Source organism: Meleagris gallopavo, chromosome 1, assembly GCF_000146605.3.
Source record: "Meleagris gallopavo isolate NT-WF06-2002-E0010 breed Aviagen turkey brand Nicholas breeding stock chromosome 1, Turkey_5.1, whole genome shotgun sequence".
In the NCBI taxonomy this organism is placed as follows: Eukaryota; Metazoa; Chordata; class Aves; order Galliformes; family Phasianidae; genus Meleagris; species Meleagris gallopavo.
In genome coordinates, this window is record NC_015011.2 from 66,365,577 (window position 1) to 66,382,621 (window position 17,045).

At 41.2% G+C, this 17,045-nt stretch overlaps 1 protein-coding gene across 3 annotated transcripts in view; it reads left to right on the forward strand.

The window, feature by feature from the left end:
* ITPR2 (inositol 1,4,5-trisphosphate receptor type 2) overlaps positions 1–17,045 on the forward strand; it is a 234,261-nt gene that overhangs the window by 201,229 nt on the left and 15,987 nt on the right. For all 3 annotated transcript variants that reach the window (XM_031555252.1, XM_010715644.3, XM_019616758.2), the window contains 3 exons: positions 2,196–2,323; positions 4,182–4,347; positions 5,602–5,762. In XM_031555252.1, the coding sequence (XP_031411112.1) occupies positions 2,196–2,323; positions 4,182–4,347; positions 5,602–5,762 (455 nt within the window). The remainder of the gene's footprint in view (positions 1–2,195; positions 2,324–4,181; positions 4,348–5,601; positions 5,763–17,045) is intronic.

Below are 17,045 nucleotides of genomic sequence, written 5' to 3' on the forward strand. Positions count from 1 at the left end.
CAGACAAGTTCAGTTTGATCCATGTGGGCATGCAAGTCTCCTCTGCCTCTGCTTGTGTTGCAACTCAAGCCCTGAAGCCAGGTGGCTGTGGGCCACTAGAAGCGCTTTTTAAGTGAATCTTCCTGCCATCCCACTTCATTGCCATGTGATTGACATCACGGGGTGGTCTCAGTGCTCATTCTACATTACTTTTGAATTAAACCTGATCAGAAGACAGCCTACTTTAATGTTGTCCAGCCATTAATGGGGTCACTCACCAGACAGGAGCTGTTGCAAGTAAAAGCCTTCTGAACCACATTCAGCATTGACATTGGGTTCCTAGCACCATTTCAAGCTCCAGATCCACTCCTGTTGGTAATGTGGGCATAGACTGTGTGTATGTGTGTAGACAAGCTGTGTCTGAGCCGTGAGTACTGCTGAGCAGTAGGGCAAACCAGCGGGGGCCGGACATGTGCCAGTAGAGTTACCCAGCTCCCATGTCTGCTGTTTCCAGCACCTGACCCTAGTCTTGTGAGTAACAAAAATCTTGTTCTCGAAGTACGTAAAGGAAATAGAAGCTGTGGCTTTTATAAAGTCTTTGGGTTTTGTTTTTATTCTATTTCTCTTGTGAATAGCCATCTTTTCAAGCACAGAGATTAGCTCCCAAAACATCCATGGATTACATTTGGAAAAAGGAAATTGGGACAGGATACAAAAGTAGAGGAGACAAATTGATGTGACTAAGGTCAAAGTGTGAGTAAAAATTATCCACATGCAACAGAGGAAAAAAGAAGGTTTAATTGTTTCAATCCTTTCAATTTCAATATTCGAGCAGTTTTCTGGGAGTTTTTCATTGTTTCTGTTTTTTTTTTAAATCTGGAATTCTTAGAGGTAGCAGTGTCTGCAGTGAATATATAGATCAACAAGGAAGTCTATCCCATGTCTGCTTTTGCTTTTCTTTTTGCTTAGAGTCTCTTCAATCAGGAATTCTTTTCCATTTAATTTGCTTGTATATAAAAAGCAGTGGTGGCAAAAGCAGAGGATACCATCTCTGTTCTGCATGTATCTATCACATAAACCACAATTGAGGAACCCATGTTTTAAATCCAAATTGCTTGTCTGTAATGTGAATGCTTTCAGTCAGTTGGTGTATCAAAGTCTATCTCGGTGCCTCAGATGTGGTTTGGGGGCTGTTAAATATGCTGTTTCAGTTAACTATCCCAGCAGGCAGTTGTTATTTATTAAATTGTATTACAGTAAGTGCGTGAGGCAAACCAAGTGAAAATTGCTGCCTTCACTGCTTAATCAAATGTATCCCTAAAGAGAAAGGGAGAGAGAGGCAGGATAAGCAGCAGTTACAGCCCTGACCCTTCAGCACAAGCCAGCAGGACACAGGGAAAAGCTCAAGCAGGGCTCTTCAAAAGGAGGTTGCTGATGCAGCCACAGCTTGAGAGTGCGTGGTGGGAGGAATTCTGGCCAAGGCAGAGGGAGTCCCTCTGGGACTTGTGTTCCAGCCCAGCTCCTCTACACGTTCAAATACCTCCTGCACAACAGTATCCTCTATGGCTCAGCCAAAACCATGCGGCAACTCAGCAGCAGAGATAAGAATAGAATCCAAGTTTTCAGGCTGAGGTCAGTGAGAGTCTTTCATTTAATGTATGTCAGACCTGCGCTTAGGCACGTGTGCTGGTGCGCCGGGGAAAGATCACGGACAGATTTACCGGTACAAAAGCCAGTACCTCCTGAACAATTTGAAATGCTAACATGACTTGGCTTGTGCATACGTGGGTAGAAGAATGATTTCACAGGAAGACAATGCTTCTGTGAATGTGCTTCTAATTCTGTGTTTATGTTGCTTCTCTTTTGCACGTCAGCTGTGCACTTTGGAGGCCCGCTGAAAAAGCAGTCATACTGAAACCAGTGGGAGTATTTGTAAGGGAAGGGATACTCCCATGACTAGAGATGACGACTCTGGTCATAAACGGTTACTGCTTGGGATTTTCGCTGTCTCTCTTCAGGGTAAATGTGGCTGCTGTGCCTATGAATGTTACCAGCAGTGACATGCAAATGGATAGGGATGATCATTGAAATTCTAGCTAGAGGATACAAAAGGCAGATGTATTGCACTTCCTTTCTCTCACTGAGAATTCTGACTTTGTTTGATAAGTGATCGTTTGATATTCTGATTCATGAAGGTGTTGTTCTCCTGTTTATAGGTGAGGAAGAGGAGGATGGAATTGAAAGGACCTGTGACACCCTGCTCATGTGCATTGTGACAGTATTAAACCAAGGTCTGCGAAATGGTGGTGGTGTGGGAGACGTGCTCAGAAAGCCTTCCAAAGATGTAAGTGTTCTGGCGGAAGAAATGCATTACTCCCTGTGCATCTCATGAATGCCAAAGTCAATTTTAGAGGTTATAGACAGTATTTTTATCTGGCCTGCTCTAATGTCACACAGTTGATTTATCCATGTAATTTTTAAATCTCAGATAGAATACTTAATGGGAAGAGCTAAGCTTGTTGCGATGATGTTACTTGAAGAAAGGAACTCTAGGCAGTAGTTTATCCCTTCTGGAAAACTGGAACATATTCTAACCTTCAAAGCGCTGCTAAGAAGTGTTGCTGGATTGGATCAGTTTACTATTACATTAGTAATTACAAATGGAAACTTTTGAAAAGGATTGACTGATAAGTTTATGTCAAGACTCTGTTCTAGTCCACAAGGTGTATTTTTAACTGAAATTCAGCCTGGCATCTGCACTGGAGTAGGACCTGTTGCTTATCTGTACTTATCTGATGCTTATCTGAACTAGCATCAAAGTCAAAACAGGATTTCATGTATCAGGGTGCAAGTCCTTTTCCAGAAGTTTTCTCCAAAATGCAGTTTATTTGAAAACTACTCATAATATTTGGGTTTTATGCATTTTGATTTACATTCAAGCAGAACAGCACAAATAAAGGCAGTGTAGCAGATCTTTGCCCAGTGGACCACATCTTAACAGAAAGATGAAACTCACAAGTAGTCCCTCAGCAGGATGTGCAAGAGTTTTGAGAAAAATAACTCAGTTCTACTACAACCTTTTGTAGGTAGTAGGAATCCAGATCCTTACTCATAGGCTAGGAGATTCTATAGGCTACAGTCTATCCACATGTGTTGCCTGTATATAGTCTATCCACATGAAGTGTGTAGATGCTTACAAACTTGGAAAATGACTCTTGCCACATAGCAGTAATGTCATGCCAACTAACTGCATTAAAGCATGTCATAAAAGGTACAAAGTTATCCAAACGAATGCATGGGAAACTGAGAAAATCGGTGCCTTCCAAGACAGCTTCATGATGAACAGGATTTGGATTTTATGTTTCTCCTTTTTACGCTGAGTGTTGTCTCCTGTTTGCCACAGAACAACTTTGCTATTTTATTGGAAGTGTTAATGAGAGTCCAGACTCTGGATATCCAGACATCCAGACTTTGCAAGAAGGAAAATAGTGAAGGCATGAAAATACAAAACTGTGATGAAATAGGGAAAATGAGCACTTCAGAGCAATTTGTGTGCATGTACGTGTTCTATTCCAGAAGGACACAAGCTTGGTCTACCCACTCTGAGCCAGCTTATAGCCAGGTGACTGGTTTAGTATAGTGTTAAAGCCACTAATGCACCATGTTTGGGCAGAACATGGTAGGCTACTTCAGCCTTGGCATCACGTAAGTATGCTCCTCTTGCTTCCAGTTGATTAGTGTGCAAACTTGGCAACAGTCTGGAGAATTTCACGAGGACATTCCATAAGCATGTTTCCTTAAGCATATTCCTGTATGCCACAACGTAGCATTAAGGGTCATTGTTGATCTCAAATGGTACTAGAAGTGCTTATCCCTGTTAGTGTGCTGGCCAGGTAATTACCTTCAGTAGAGCACTACACTAAAGCATCTACACTGCACCTGGAACACAAGACAGTCTGTCTCTCCTTGATTTGGGAAACTGTGTAAAGGACAACAGGAGTCCCAAAGAGAAAGGATTACATGCAGCCAAAACTTCTTTGTTTACTCATATAGCCAGTCCCTCTCTGTGCAAGTAAGGCTAGAAGAATTTGGCATATGAGGAGAAAGATGCATAGCTTTGCTTGAGTTAATGTGAAAATGTTGTTTAATATTTTAGACGTTTGCTATTTTTGTATCTTACTGCAACCTTATTATTGTTGCAGGAGCCCTTATTTGCTGCTCGAGTTGTTTATGATCTTCTGTTTTATTTCATTGTCATAATTATTGTTCTAAACCTAATCTTTGGAGTCATCATTGATACATTTGCTGATCTCAGGAGTGAAAAGCAGAAAAAGGAGGAAATACTGAAGACGACATGTTTCATCTGTGGTAAGTTTCTGAGCTATTGAGACATTTTGTGGGTAAGGGAGTAAAATGAAGTATTTGTCAATAAATAGTGAAATAGTGAAGAGGGCTTATCTTCTGTGAGGAGAGTCTGTAAAAATGTCAGAATTTGGTTCCAAATTTGTTCGCTCTCAGCAGGAAACAAATTCGGTTTAGGAGTCAGAAGATAGCTTTGCTAAGAGGTGGCTTCACAGTCTCCACTTGGGGTCTGAGGGAGAAGTACTGTGTTTCACACTCGCATCATCACTATTGATGGAGATGGTGCAGCTGCTGACTTTATTTCACGTGTAGCGTGATGCATATGAAAGTACAGCTTGCTATTTCACAGCACAGTGGATTCCAGAAGGGTAACAGGAAAATCTGCCTATTTCAGAAGATGACTTGAAACAGGGAACCAAAAAATTAAATGAAAATCATCCTCACAAAGACCATGGGTGAATTGCACTTATTTTGAGGTGCAGCCACAAGGAGGGGCAGACCTTCACTCCCCCAGGGGACATTAGAATTACCTTCTTTTTGATAGGCTGGGTGTTGTTTCCATGGTTGTACTGACAGGGAAGAACACTGTGCAGAGTTTTAGTGTCAGTGGGAGCCCCTATAAGAGATCCAAGGAGGAAAGCTGTAACATGGAGAAAAGCATTGGTGAATCCTCTCCTTTCTCACTTTGTCATTCTTCGTCAGAGATTTGAGCAGAAACAAAGAATAGAATGAAATTCTTACAACTGCATCTCTGTAGAGACTGTATTTCTGCAGAGCTGCAGACTCACCTTCACTGCTAGGTTTAAGTGCTCAGCAATCCCACTGCAGCTTAAGTGGGACTACTCACATGCTTGGTGCTAAGCACGTGCATAAATCTTTGCAAGATCAGGACTGAGACTGCATGCTGTGTGCTAACCAGTATACATTTAGAAAGGATCAGAGTCAACACTTGTAAGGCACTTTATAGCCTTCAGCACAGAAGGCACTGTAAAACTGTAACTTATTTATTATAGTGTTATTGTTATTAACGGGGAAATATCACAAAAGAGAATAAGCGTTGTGCTGAAAGAATTCTGTCAGGAATGCCTCTGGCCTGGTATTTCGTGCCTGGCAGTTACTGTATGTGGTTATAGCTTTTAAATTAAGATCCTTCAAATTTATGATCCTTTAAATTAATTTAGGTTCCTTTCTCTAACATATTTAACCAGTATTTTTATATTATTTACTTATTTTTTTGTACTACTTTCATGTCTTTTGCAGGACTGGAGAGAGACAAATTTGATAACAAGACAGTTTCATTTGAGGAGCATATAAAGTCAGAACACAACATGTGGCATTATTTGTACTTTATAGTGCTTGTCAAAGTGAAAGATCCAACAGAATACACTGGTCCAGAGAGCTATGTGGCACAAATGATTGTGGTAAGTCAATTTGAGCACGTGCTTTATGCAATGGCTAGATGTTCTTTGCAGCACGAGCAGAGCATATCTGTCTTTTTCCCTCTGCCTGAACAATGGGAGGCATCGATCTGTGTTTTTAAAGATCTTTTCACGTGTCTTAGACAGTCTGCAACAAAGCCCAGTCTTAAACATAATGAAAAAGATGAAAGCAGAGGCCACGGTCTCTAGTTTGGCTTTCGTGCTCTCATGCTCTGTGGTTTCCGCTCCCTCATTAGCCAAACCAGAGGCAGAGGAGCATGCATCATAACATCTGCTACTGCTTTGTCCAGGATCTCTGGGCTGCTGTCCAGAAAAATAATGTCTCCTGCTGAACAGCAGAGCACAGGGTCAGTGTTGAGGGCTAGCATTTTCTCCTACGGCTGCTTCTGAACAAGCTATTGAAAAGACCAAGATGAGCTTCTGTGGGGATTTTAAGAGCTGCAGAAAATGCATCATGATGCAGTGAGTATGACTTGGATTCAGAGAAAGAAATTTGATGACATGGGAGCACACGTTCAATTACATTTCATTTCCAACTTGCTGCCAGAGGGTGCATTCTCATGAGAGAGAGGGCTGGTACCAGTGTTTGGGCTTCATTTTTGAGTAACTTCCACAACATCCCCATGAAGAGCAATATTTAGGTGGCCTTCTTGCTGTGATATCCTGGTGCACCATTTTGTTCCTGTGGATTTCCTGGCAGTTATTGCATTGCCAAGAGCTCTTGCCAGGGTCTGTGGTTGCAGAACTGGCATATGTCTGAATCTCAGAGGGGAGTGTAAACAAGTACACATCAGGCTACTGTTTATGCATTTCTGCAGCCACACTTTTTATTGAGAGTATCTACTCTGTTATCCTTCATTCAGCCTTTGATTATACATACTGCCTAACCTCACAAGTGAAATTCTGGGTGCTCGTACAGTCCTCAGCCCAGCCAAGGGCAGGAGAGATGAATATCCTTTAATTTCAGCCGTCTGAAAATAAAGCACCTGGCTTAAATTGTTGCCAGCTCCCTCCCCTGTCAGTGAAGAAAGCTGGATCATTACCCTGCCCACCTAGATAGGTGTCTAGGATGGTGGTGGTAACACACCATGGCAACGCCTTTCTCACTTTCTCAGAGGGTCTAAATGATGAGTTTAGACAAGGTGCAGAACTGGGTGTTGGCTGAAGCTAGAGGGGAGGATTCACACGGCACACTTCTGTAAGTGCTGTTACTGCTAGATGGGAGGCAGTGTGGAGGGTCATGGGAATTGAGCGTTCAGGTACAGAGAAATGGCCTATATCCATGGAACTTGGAACTGCCAATCCTGTAGACCAACTCAGTAAATTTACGCTGTTAGGCAGTAATGGATCTCCTGCTGTGTAATGGGCAAAATAGAAAAGCTAAAACAAAAGCTTGCATCCTATGTTCCATTACAGGAAATTATTTGTAGTGTCAAGTTGTCCTCTAATACCTGAAACATGTCTAGCTTATCTCAGAAATGCTCTTTAATTCACAGAACATTTCCTGACTCTAGGGCCTGTCTCCTTTGTCTGGTCCTTCCTTACTCTCCTCTTCTTCCCTCTCCCTGAGATGTTTATATGGTTTTAAACTTTGAGAGTGTGTATGTTAAGTATTAATGTTTAATTCCAAGGGATGCATTAATATTCATAGTAAGTGTATTCATCCTGTGGCAGCAGAGGTTTGAATTTTCTGATGCAGTTCACTAATGTATTTTACGTTTGCATTAATAGTTGGAACTCCTGTTTGAATATCTAAAATATTAACAGAAAAGCACCAAAACGTGTGTGGCCTCAAGCACTGAACCAATTTCTCAAAGCTCCTCTGGGGCAGAATGCTGATAGTTTGAGTGGTTAATAGTAATCAAGAGTTTGGAATTATTAAACCCCCTGAGCGAGGGCTTGGTGGTTTTTTTTTCCATGTGTATGTATGAAAACAGTCGTTCTAGGTGGTGAGAGGGTTGCATATGGGCCTAGAAATGAAACATAATGCTTACAAGGAATGGAAGGAGGGAATATAGGAGTGGAAAGAAAGAGAAACAATATTTGAACAAATTCTGTGCTGTGGGATTAGTATTTGTATCTTTGTGTAGTTAAAATCCTCCTGTACAAAGTCTAGGGAAGGTGTGCTGCAGAAATGCTGGTTGTGTGAAGCAGAAGCAATTGGAACTGTTTAAGTGAATAAAAAGGGGCTCTTTCTCTTGGAGCCAGAGATTACTTGATACCACATGGTAGAAGGGCTATTAAGAAATGAAAGAAAATTATCTGACTAGAAGAATGTAGTGTTCTGGAAGTATGATATTCAGCTGGAAGAAATTGAGAGACAGAACTTTGCTTATGAGTAAAAGAGGAAAAAGCCATTGGTGCTGATGGAGGTTATGTGTTTTGCATGTTTCAAACCCAGCATGATAACAATGGAATAATATTGCACATACGTGGAATGCATTACCTCCCATGCAGAAATTAAACGTGAGATAATTTTTTTTTACCTAAAGACAGAGAGAAAAACTGATTAAGACTTTTTGGTTGACTGGAAGCTGTGCAGCCACTCTTGCAATTCTGGGACAGGTAACAAAGTTCCTGATAAGGGGCTTAGGTTCTGGTTAGAATCTGGCACAAGAGAGGCAGACTTCAAATGAACCTTTCACAAGGGAACTGAGGCTTGCCAGTGAAACAGATTCATTACCAAATGAGGCTGATGAGGCTGATGTAATTCAAATGAGAATCCAAAATATATAGAGAAGAGGCTCAAGGCAAAAGGCAATGCAGCATTCAAAGTCAAAAGTGAGAAAAGAATATGCAGTTTCTTTTTCTAAGTGAACCTGAGGAAGATAATGCCTAGCGTATCAGAAAAGATGCAAGAAATGCAGTGGATTACAGTATATAGTAATGAAAAGCACAAAATAGACAAAGGGGAGGATGGCAGCATTCTTGTTCGAAAAGCTTTTTCGATGAGCAGTGGATAAACACTGGCAGAAGATGGATTAGCCATCAAGCTGAAAATGAGGAGAAGTTATTATTTTTAACATGGATGCTGCTGCTTAAGCCAGAAGGTTGGTGGAGACAGTGTGGCTAGCACTGCAGGCAGTGGAAGATAAACCTGGTAGATATATGAATTTACCATAGAGCATGCCAGCAGGATCCAGTTAATACGTTGGAGATGTTTAAGGCTAGTTTCAAGAGCAAGGCATTCCCAGGACTTTTTTGAAGGGGACAAAGAGGAATGATATTCAGTGTTTAAGGCTAGTTTCAAGAGCAGGGCATTCTCAGGACTTTTTTGAAGGGGATAAAGAGGAATGATATTCAGTGTTTTGGGTGATACAGAAAATGGAAGAACTCTATGAATAGTACTCCTGGAAAAGCTTTCCTAGCTTTACTAGTTTTTATTACAATTAAGTAGACCTCCATGTCTGTTTCTGTAGCTTTAATGAGTCAAACCCAAATTCTGTGTTTTCTCAACTGGAATACTTAAGAAAGAATTTTTAGTCAAATCTGACTTTCAAGGCTCAGACCTAATCTTAAATAAATGTAAGTCAAATTTTGGAGTATTCTTCAGTAACTTCTTTAAATAGAAAGTGGAGTTTAGCCCCACATATCATCCTCACTACCCCTACAGCTGTAGTTAACCAATTATTAACTGTACTTCTGTACTACTGTACTGCAAAAAAAAAACCAACATTGACGTGGTTTACAGTAAAACTAAGTACCAGGATAAATGTCTACATTTTCTGGTGGTCTCTTTTCTCCACTGCCCACCAGGACCCCAAGATATACTGACTGTGATACAACTCTGTCTTGGTCATGATTCGTATGTCCAGCAAAAAGTGAAACATCTTGTTTTAAGGTATGGTGATAACATAACTGGAAGAAACTGGAATGCTCTGATTTTCTTGTTCTCATCATAGAATCACAGCAGGTCTTGGGTTGGACCCAAAAGACCATCCAGTTCCTATCTCCTGCTATGGGCAGGGTTGCCACTCACAAGATCAGGCTGCTCAGGGTCCCATCTAATCTGGCCTTTATTTTTTCCAGGGATGGAGCACCCACAGCTTCACTGAGCAGCTTGTTCAATGCCTCACTGCCTTCTGAGTAAAGAATTTCCTCCTCACAGCTAACCTACATCTACCCTCTTTTAGTTTAAAACCATTCCCTGTAGTTCTATCACTATAAGACAGTGTCTAGTCTGCTTACAAGCTCCTTTTAAGTATTGAAAGGCCACAATGAGGCCTCCCTGGAGCCTTCTCCAAGCTAAATAAGTCCAGCTCCTTCAACCTAACTTCATTGGAAAGGTGCTCCAGCTCTCTGAGCATCTTTGTGGCCTCCTCTGGATCCATTCCAGCAGCTCTAAATTTTTCTTATGCTGTTTTATAATACTTTTTGGAAGACAACAAAATTCCTGTCAAAAGTGACAGAAATTACTTCCCCACGTAACTTCACTTTCCTGATTTTCCAGTTCAAAAAAGAAACTTGCAGGTAATCTTCTAGACACTCCTCACTCAAAGGCAATACTTTTCCAAGTCCCCAAATTCACTTGCGTTTCTATCCCAGGCAAGATTTGTTTCAAGGCATTTCTAATAACTTGCAGTCTGTTAAGTCTCTAACTTCAAAAGTCCTTAGGGCTGAGACATTTTCTTCCTCTGGACCACAGACATAAGCTGCAAGCTCCTGGGATTTTGGTTTTCCCAGCAGCTCTCTATTTGAATCATAGAATCACAGAATCATAGAATCACAAGGTTGGAAAGGAACTGCAAGATCATCTAGTCCAACCGTCCTCCCATCACCATTGCTACCACAGGCACTAACCCATATCTCAGCAGCTTCTCATTCAGACGCCTCTTGACACTGCCAGGGACGACGACTCCACCACCTCCCTGGGCAGCCATTCCAGTGCCTGACCACTCTCTGAGAGATCAAGTTTTTCCTTATGTCTAACCTAAACCTCCTCAGATACAACTTGCGGCCATTTCCCCAGGTCCTGTTTGTTGCCTGGGAGAAGAGGCCAAACCCCTCTTCACCCCCAAACCCCTCTTCACTCATTTGCTTCAGCACTTAGCACAGAGCAGTGGCTGAAGTAATCAGTAGCTACAGAATGGACTGTAAAACAAGACGTAGTTTACACTCTTCTGGATTTTCGGTCAATGAATGTGTGGAGATGCTGTGGGAAGTAAAGCACTTCAAATCTTTTGGTGCTGCCCATTCTTCTGGCACATATTTTATATCAGTTCTTGAGTGAAATGCTAATGAATATTAAATCAAGGTGGTAGGTTTTATTATCTGTTGGTTATCCAGCCTTCTTTTTTGAAGTCAGACATGATTATTCCATATCCAAGAAGACAGAAATTTTGAAAAGCTGGATACATGACTTGTATTTGCACCAAGAAGCTGTATGAATTATACCCCTATTGAATTTTCATTCCTGAAGAAAAACTTCTTATCTTAACTCATTTGACCAGAAATTCCATCCCTTGCAAACTCATAAAGATGCACATAACTTGTATTGCATCAATACAGCAGTATTTGAATGTTCCTTGTGTCCATTTGTCAGAGGAGACAGTTTAATGTAATAACTGGAACAGTGAAGGTTAACATCCAAATTTTTCGATTCTCTTTTCAGCAATGCAATTTATACATTAAGATTTCTATTTGCAGTTTTGGTAGCTGCAGATAGATAAATGGAAGCAAAAATGTTGTTGATTAATTACTGCATTTTTTGCAGCAAATCAGAGGGAGAAATGAATTAGCCTATGGTTTGTTTCTCCGTTCATTTGCAAAAATAAAAAGCTATGGGCATGGTAATTGAATTAATTATTTCACCCATTGGAAGAATGACTGACTCTAGCAAACGAAGCCCTGAAAGTTTTGTTCTCGTGTGCCCTGTCCACAGTTCTTAGCAAGTTTCATAATGGATTTTATCTGCATTAGTGCTACCTGTCATAACTACATAATTACAACACCTAATTATATTATTACTTATTTACTCTAATTATGTAATTGGATGTAATTGGTGCAATTACGTAACTCCCCAAACAGCTGAAAACTGCTCTAAAACCAGCCTATGTTCGTAAGAGTAAAGGATTCTGTGATGCATTTGGCCAGGTCCCTAAAGCAAGGTAATCTTCAGTAGGAAATTAATGGTTCTGTCCTCTTGCCATGGAGATCACTGGGACATTGAGCCTTTTATATTGTGATAATATCTCAAAAGTACTATTTAACATTTTCATCTGTAAATACATCGTCCTTGGATGGCAAATTCATAATCTTAAGCATCTGTTCAGGCTACTCTTCAGGATACCCAGTATTCCCTCTGAAATCCACGCCAAAATTCCCATCAGTGTTATAAGCATTAGGCAGAAGAGACAGCTTGAGTCTGAAATTTGAATGCTGAGTTTCTTTACTTATTCAGTTTTCTTTTAAGGCACTTTTTTGCCTTTTCGTTGGTAATGTGACAAAATATTTTAGCTACTTCATTCTAAACGTTGAGAAGGTGTCAGCTTAGCTTCACTAACATTGTTAAATAAAATAAGTATTTGGCAATTTCCATGTCACAAGGAAAAAAATCTAGTTCTTTGGGTGGTGTTTGTTGTGATTTTTTTTAAGTGCTGAAGTTTGAAAATAGAGATGAACTTAATTCTCCCATGAGCTGGTGCTGCTATATCTTTTCTTCCTCCCTCCAGTCTCATGCTTTTGCCTTCTTTTTCTGTTAGATATCCAGAAGTAGTCATTAAATTCAAAAGCAGCAGTAGGAACAATGCCAAGTGAGCTATCAAGGAGCCTCATGATAGCTGTCATTCTGCCCTCACTGTGTGCCATTTTCTGTTGGTTTCCTGCCTTCTGCTGCCTTGATGCTGTCCAGGCTCAGATCTTGGCTGCAATCATTGTGAGGTTCTGGCCAAAGTAAGCCTCTGAGGCTCATGGCAACTGTGACCCGAGTGGAGCTGTTGGGAATCACAGTGAAATCTCAGCCTTTGGCATCATGAGGCCATGAGCCTAACATCCAGCCTATTCAGTGGCCATCCCCAAGCAAATCAGGGATCTCCAGCTCTGGCGGAGGCAGGTGTAAAGGAAAAGAAGCAGGTGATGTGAAGGCAATAAAAAAGCACAAAGGGAGGAAAAGAGTATCCTGACAGTGGGCCAGCAAGCAGAAGCAGAGTTTGTAGAACAAGCTGTTCTTTTCTGCTGTCAGTGTTTTTCAAAGAATGTAATAAAATAATATGTACTAAAAGGGCTGTTGACCTCAGATCTTAAAATATAACTTCTTTGTAGAAGAAAAAAAAATGTTCTGGCATCCAGGATTTTTTCTATTCTGCTATCCTTTGTTTTTGAATTTTTGGAGGTCTAAAAATTTTCCCTGCTAATTTTTCTCTCTGGTTCGTAGACGCTCAACCATTCTTATTACACTCTTATTACACTCCATTACAGATTGCAGCTCAGGTAGTCTAAGAATGGCCTGAACCATGGAAATGTCAGTGCAGGATTGCATTAATACTGCAGAAGGGACACTCTGGTTGACAAGAACATGCATAGAGTGTTTCTCATTTGCACTCTGGTGATTTGTGCTAGACAGCTTGAGAAGTTTCCTCATTCAGATGTCCAATAGACCCTTCTGTTGCAATCTACCAGAACAATAGCAGAGGGGGCAGAATCACAGAATCATAGAATTAGTGAATGTCTTGGGTCAGAAGGGACCTCAAGGATCATGGTGTTCAAACCCCCCTGCCAGAGACAGGGCCACCAACCTCCAGATCTGGTACTAGGCCAGGCTGCCCAGGGCCTCATCCAACCTGCCCTTGAACACCTCCAGGGACAAGGCCACAGCCTCTCTGGCAGGACAAGCAATGTGTTTGCTTTCACCCGAGCTTCTGCACTTCTCAGCCCTGTGTATTAATGTATCAGTGGCTATTTAAGACATGCCCGTCTGAAGTGCACGTGTTGAGCAGAGGACACACCACTGATTCTACTGCTTCTCTGCAGATAGGAAAATAGTCAGCAGGGAGTAAGGGCACACAGCTGATAGGGGTGACCCTGTCAACTGCTACGGCTAAATCTGCCAGGGGCTGTGAGCTGTGGTTCTTAAACTGGCTCGCTATAAATAAACTTGTATTTTTAAGGTTTCTTCATTATCATAAATTCTAGTTCAATACTAAGTTTCTGATCTGGCAACTCACAGACTTCAAAATGCTCACAGGAGTTATGCATCCAAATGTTCCACTGGAGTGGGGCATAGACTTTATAACTTTCAGCAAGCTAATAATGCTCCCATTGTTAGGACTGATTTATTTTGCTGCTAAAAACTGGCCTTCCTCCAAAAAGGAGCAGATGTTATCAAAGCAAAGCTTGCAAGGATGAGATGTATGTACATAGCATTAAGCTATGCAATTTTTCCTTAATTACTTTTAAAAGACTGATACAATGCATGTCACATTATGAGTAATTACTTACTGTGGCAGTTAGACCAATAGCATAAAAGCTAGATGCTAAATAAGATCTGAGGTCTCACTGACAGGCTAATTTCCTAGGAAATACAATGTCGGTTTTGTCTGTAGTTGTGTCTTCATAAAAGAAGCAATTAAAGAAATATGCCTAAATAGATGATTTACTGCTCCCATTTGTGTTATGCTCAATAGAGGGGAGAGGAAGAGTGAGCAGTCAGCTCTCCATGTCCTTCCACATGGAAGTAGGCCTCCTGGCATTCAGATTATGTGCACCAAATCCCAGAAACAGTCATTTTTGTGTATCAAGGCATAACTAAAATTGACAAAGGATCTCAGAGCTGTTGAGGGGTGATAAGGAATCAAATCTGGAAATATACTTACTACAGGTTCAAGCACTGCTTTTGACCCACTCCCTCATATGCATGAGCATGACTCAGTTTTACCTTTACAGAACATGCTGGGGTGTTGTTGCTCTTCTTTCTGCTAAGTATTGCATTATTTTTCTATTGTTGCTTTTCCTATTGCTCAAAAATAACATTCATTTCTTTAGGTGATCCATTACTATTTTCCTTCTCCGTATAATTTTGCCTCTATATTATTATCTCACAAGAGTGCTGAACATCTCCCTCTCCACTTCATAAAATAAGCAATTACAGTAACGTGCCTAATTAGCTGATTTCCTTCCCATTTGTGTGTTTCTCAGGGCGTGAAGAGTTAGTATCACATAAGGACTTTGCATCTCTGCATGAAGCTCCTGTTCTACAAGAGAGCAGAGCGTCTTCTCTTTCACTTCAAGGGCTGTGCCTCTTTCAGATATGGGCTCTTTCTGGTCCACCATAAATAATTTAGTTGGCCTTCTTAGCTAGGTGATGTGTGAGGTACGGGGAAATAAAAGGAAAGGTGAGCTTCATTTGGGACCTCGTTTAAAAGCTTGAGGTTTTAGTGGCTTAAGCTTATATACATTCTTTCAAAGGGAAGAAAAATTATTTCTACTGTTGCTGTTTGAATAGGAAACCACGGATCTGATCCTGATTCCTTAGAAATGATGCCATTAGCTGGAGTAAGAGAAAGATCAGTATCAACCACGGATGCTACAGCACGGGCAGTTTTGATGCTTGCAGTGAGGGTATGGAGATAAGCTTCATCCCTCCAGCTGACTCAGTGAGGGGACAGCCATACAACTGTGCAGTGCCATTGTCCCTGCTGTATCACTGCTCAGCCCTACACTGTAAACTCCTAAAGGGACAGGTCCCAACATCAGCACAATCCTGTTGGTTTTTTTCCTCCCTCTCCTTTGAAACTTTTGAATAAAAAGCTGTAATGTAATTGAAAGCTACAGAGTGAAACTAAAACTCTCCAAGAGTATATTCATCCTGAGATTTGTTTTTTTCCCCTGAGGTCTGGGAGCAGTGAGTTGATAATACCTAGCACTGCTCTTTTTGGATCTTGTGGTTTTGTAGATCTGTTGTAAGCTCTGCTTAGTTCCCTCTGCATTTGAAGGATTTGTCTGCTGAACAATATTTAGGCTTTGAGGACTGATTTTGCTATAAAGTTGTGTTCTGCCTTGATAGTACAATGTAGTCACAGTCTCCTTGTCCTTCCAACTCCAGTTCATTCAATCTGTTAATTAAAATAAATGAGCTGAGTTGGATTCCTGTTTCTTTGTTTGCTGCTGGCCTTAAAATCTCAAGGAGGGGTCTGGACACGAGACAGTGTTCCTTGAAACTTGCACATCCCCACGAACATCTAGGGGAGGTGATCCAGCTGGAGCACCCTGGAGCTGAGTAGCACTGCTGGCAGGACACAGGCTGCGGTTCCCTGCTGGAATCCACTCCCGCCTCAACCTGCCAGAGGCTGGAGCTGTTAACTTTCAAGGCAGCTTGCAAAAACCACCTTTTATCCCTTTGTTAAGAAGCATGTGGCTGAGATAGATCTGTGTGTGGGCAGACCTTTATTCTGTGATTTCAAATGATGGAAAGGCTGTCCAAGGCCTTTGGATAGGCACCTACTTGTGCTTCAAAGCCTGGCAGAAGCAGAGGCTCAATTCTCCCAGGAATGGAAGTACGTGGCTTTGCCCAATGAGACCTGAACCTTAACTGGAGTCATAGATACTGATAATGAATTCATTCCCAAAGGGACAGTGTCACATTCAGATCCCACAGCGTATAAACTGAATACATTTGATTTTGCACTCTAGGAGAAGCAACAAACACAGGAAGTCTTCAGCGTTACTTGAGAATATTATTGCAACATTTGAAAACGATTATTGTTCTTTGTATTACAGCATTACTAAGCTTCTGGCTTCTTGAATGAGGAAGACACTCCAAAATTGCTAAGACAGATAGCTGCAGATGCTGAGGAAAAGAAGGACTGTGGGCTTCCCAAAGACAGAAAAGCAATATGTAAAAGAACAGGCAGATGAGTCTGAGGCAGTTGTCTTACGAAGGACACCATTTAAAAGTTAAACTGAAGTCACTGGGATGACATTCTGCAAAAAGTAAAACAGGGGAAAGATGTAATATAGTACTGCTTCTGAGTTCTCACAGTTGAGAGACAGTGAGAGCTGCGAGGACTGAATGCACCAGTAGCGTTTTACAAGGTGTCATGGACATGATGAAGTTGCTTGTTTTCTGTATCTGTTGTGGGAAGAAAAATGTGCAGGTGTGCATTGCTCCGTATGGATAAGTTTCTGAATTCGTATAACTTTGGTTTCATTGTGCCACTTATCTTCTGGGATCTGTTTTATGAGATTGGTGTCGGGATTTTCAAGTCTTGTTCCTAGAATCTTCTCTCTTTTTAGTTCTCGGGTTGTGTGTATGATAAAAAGCAAAGATGG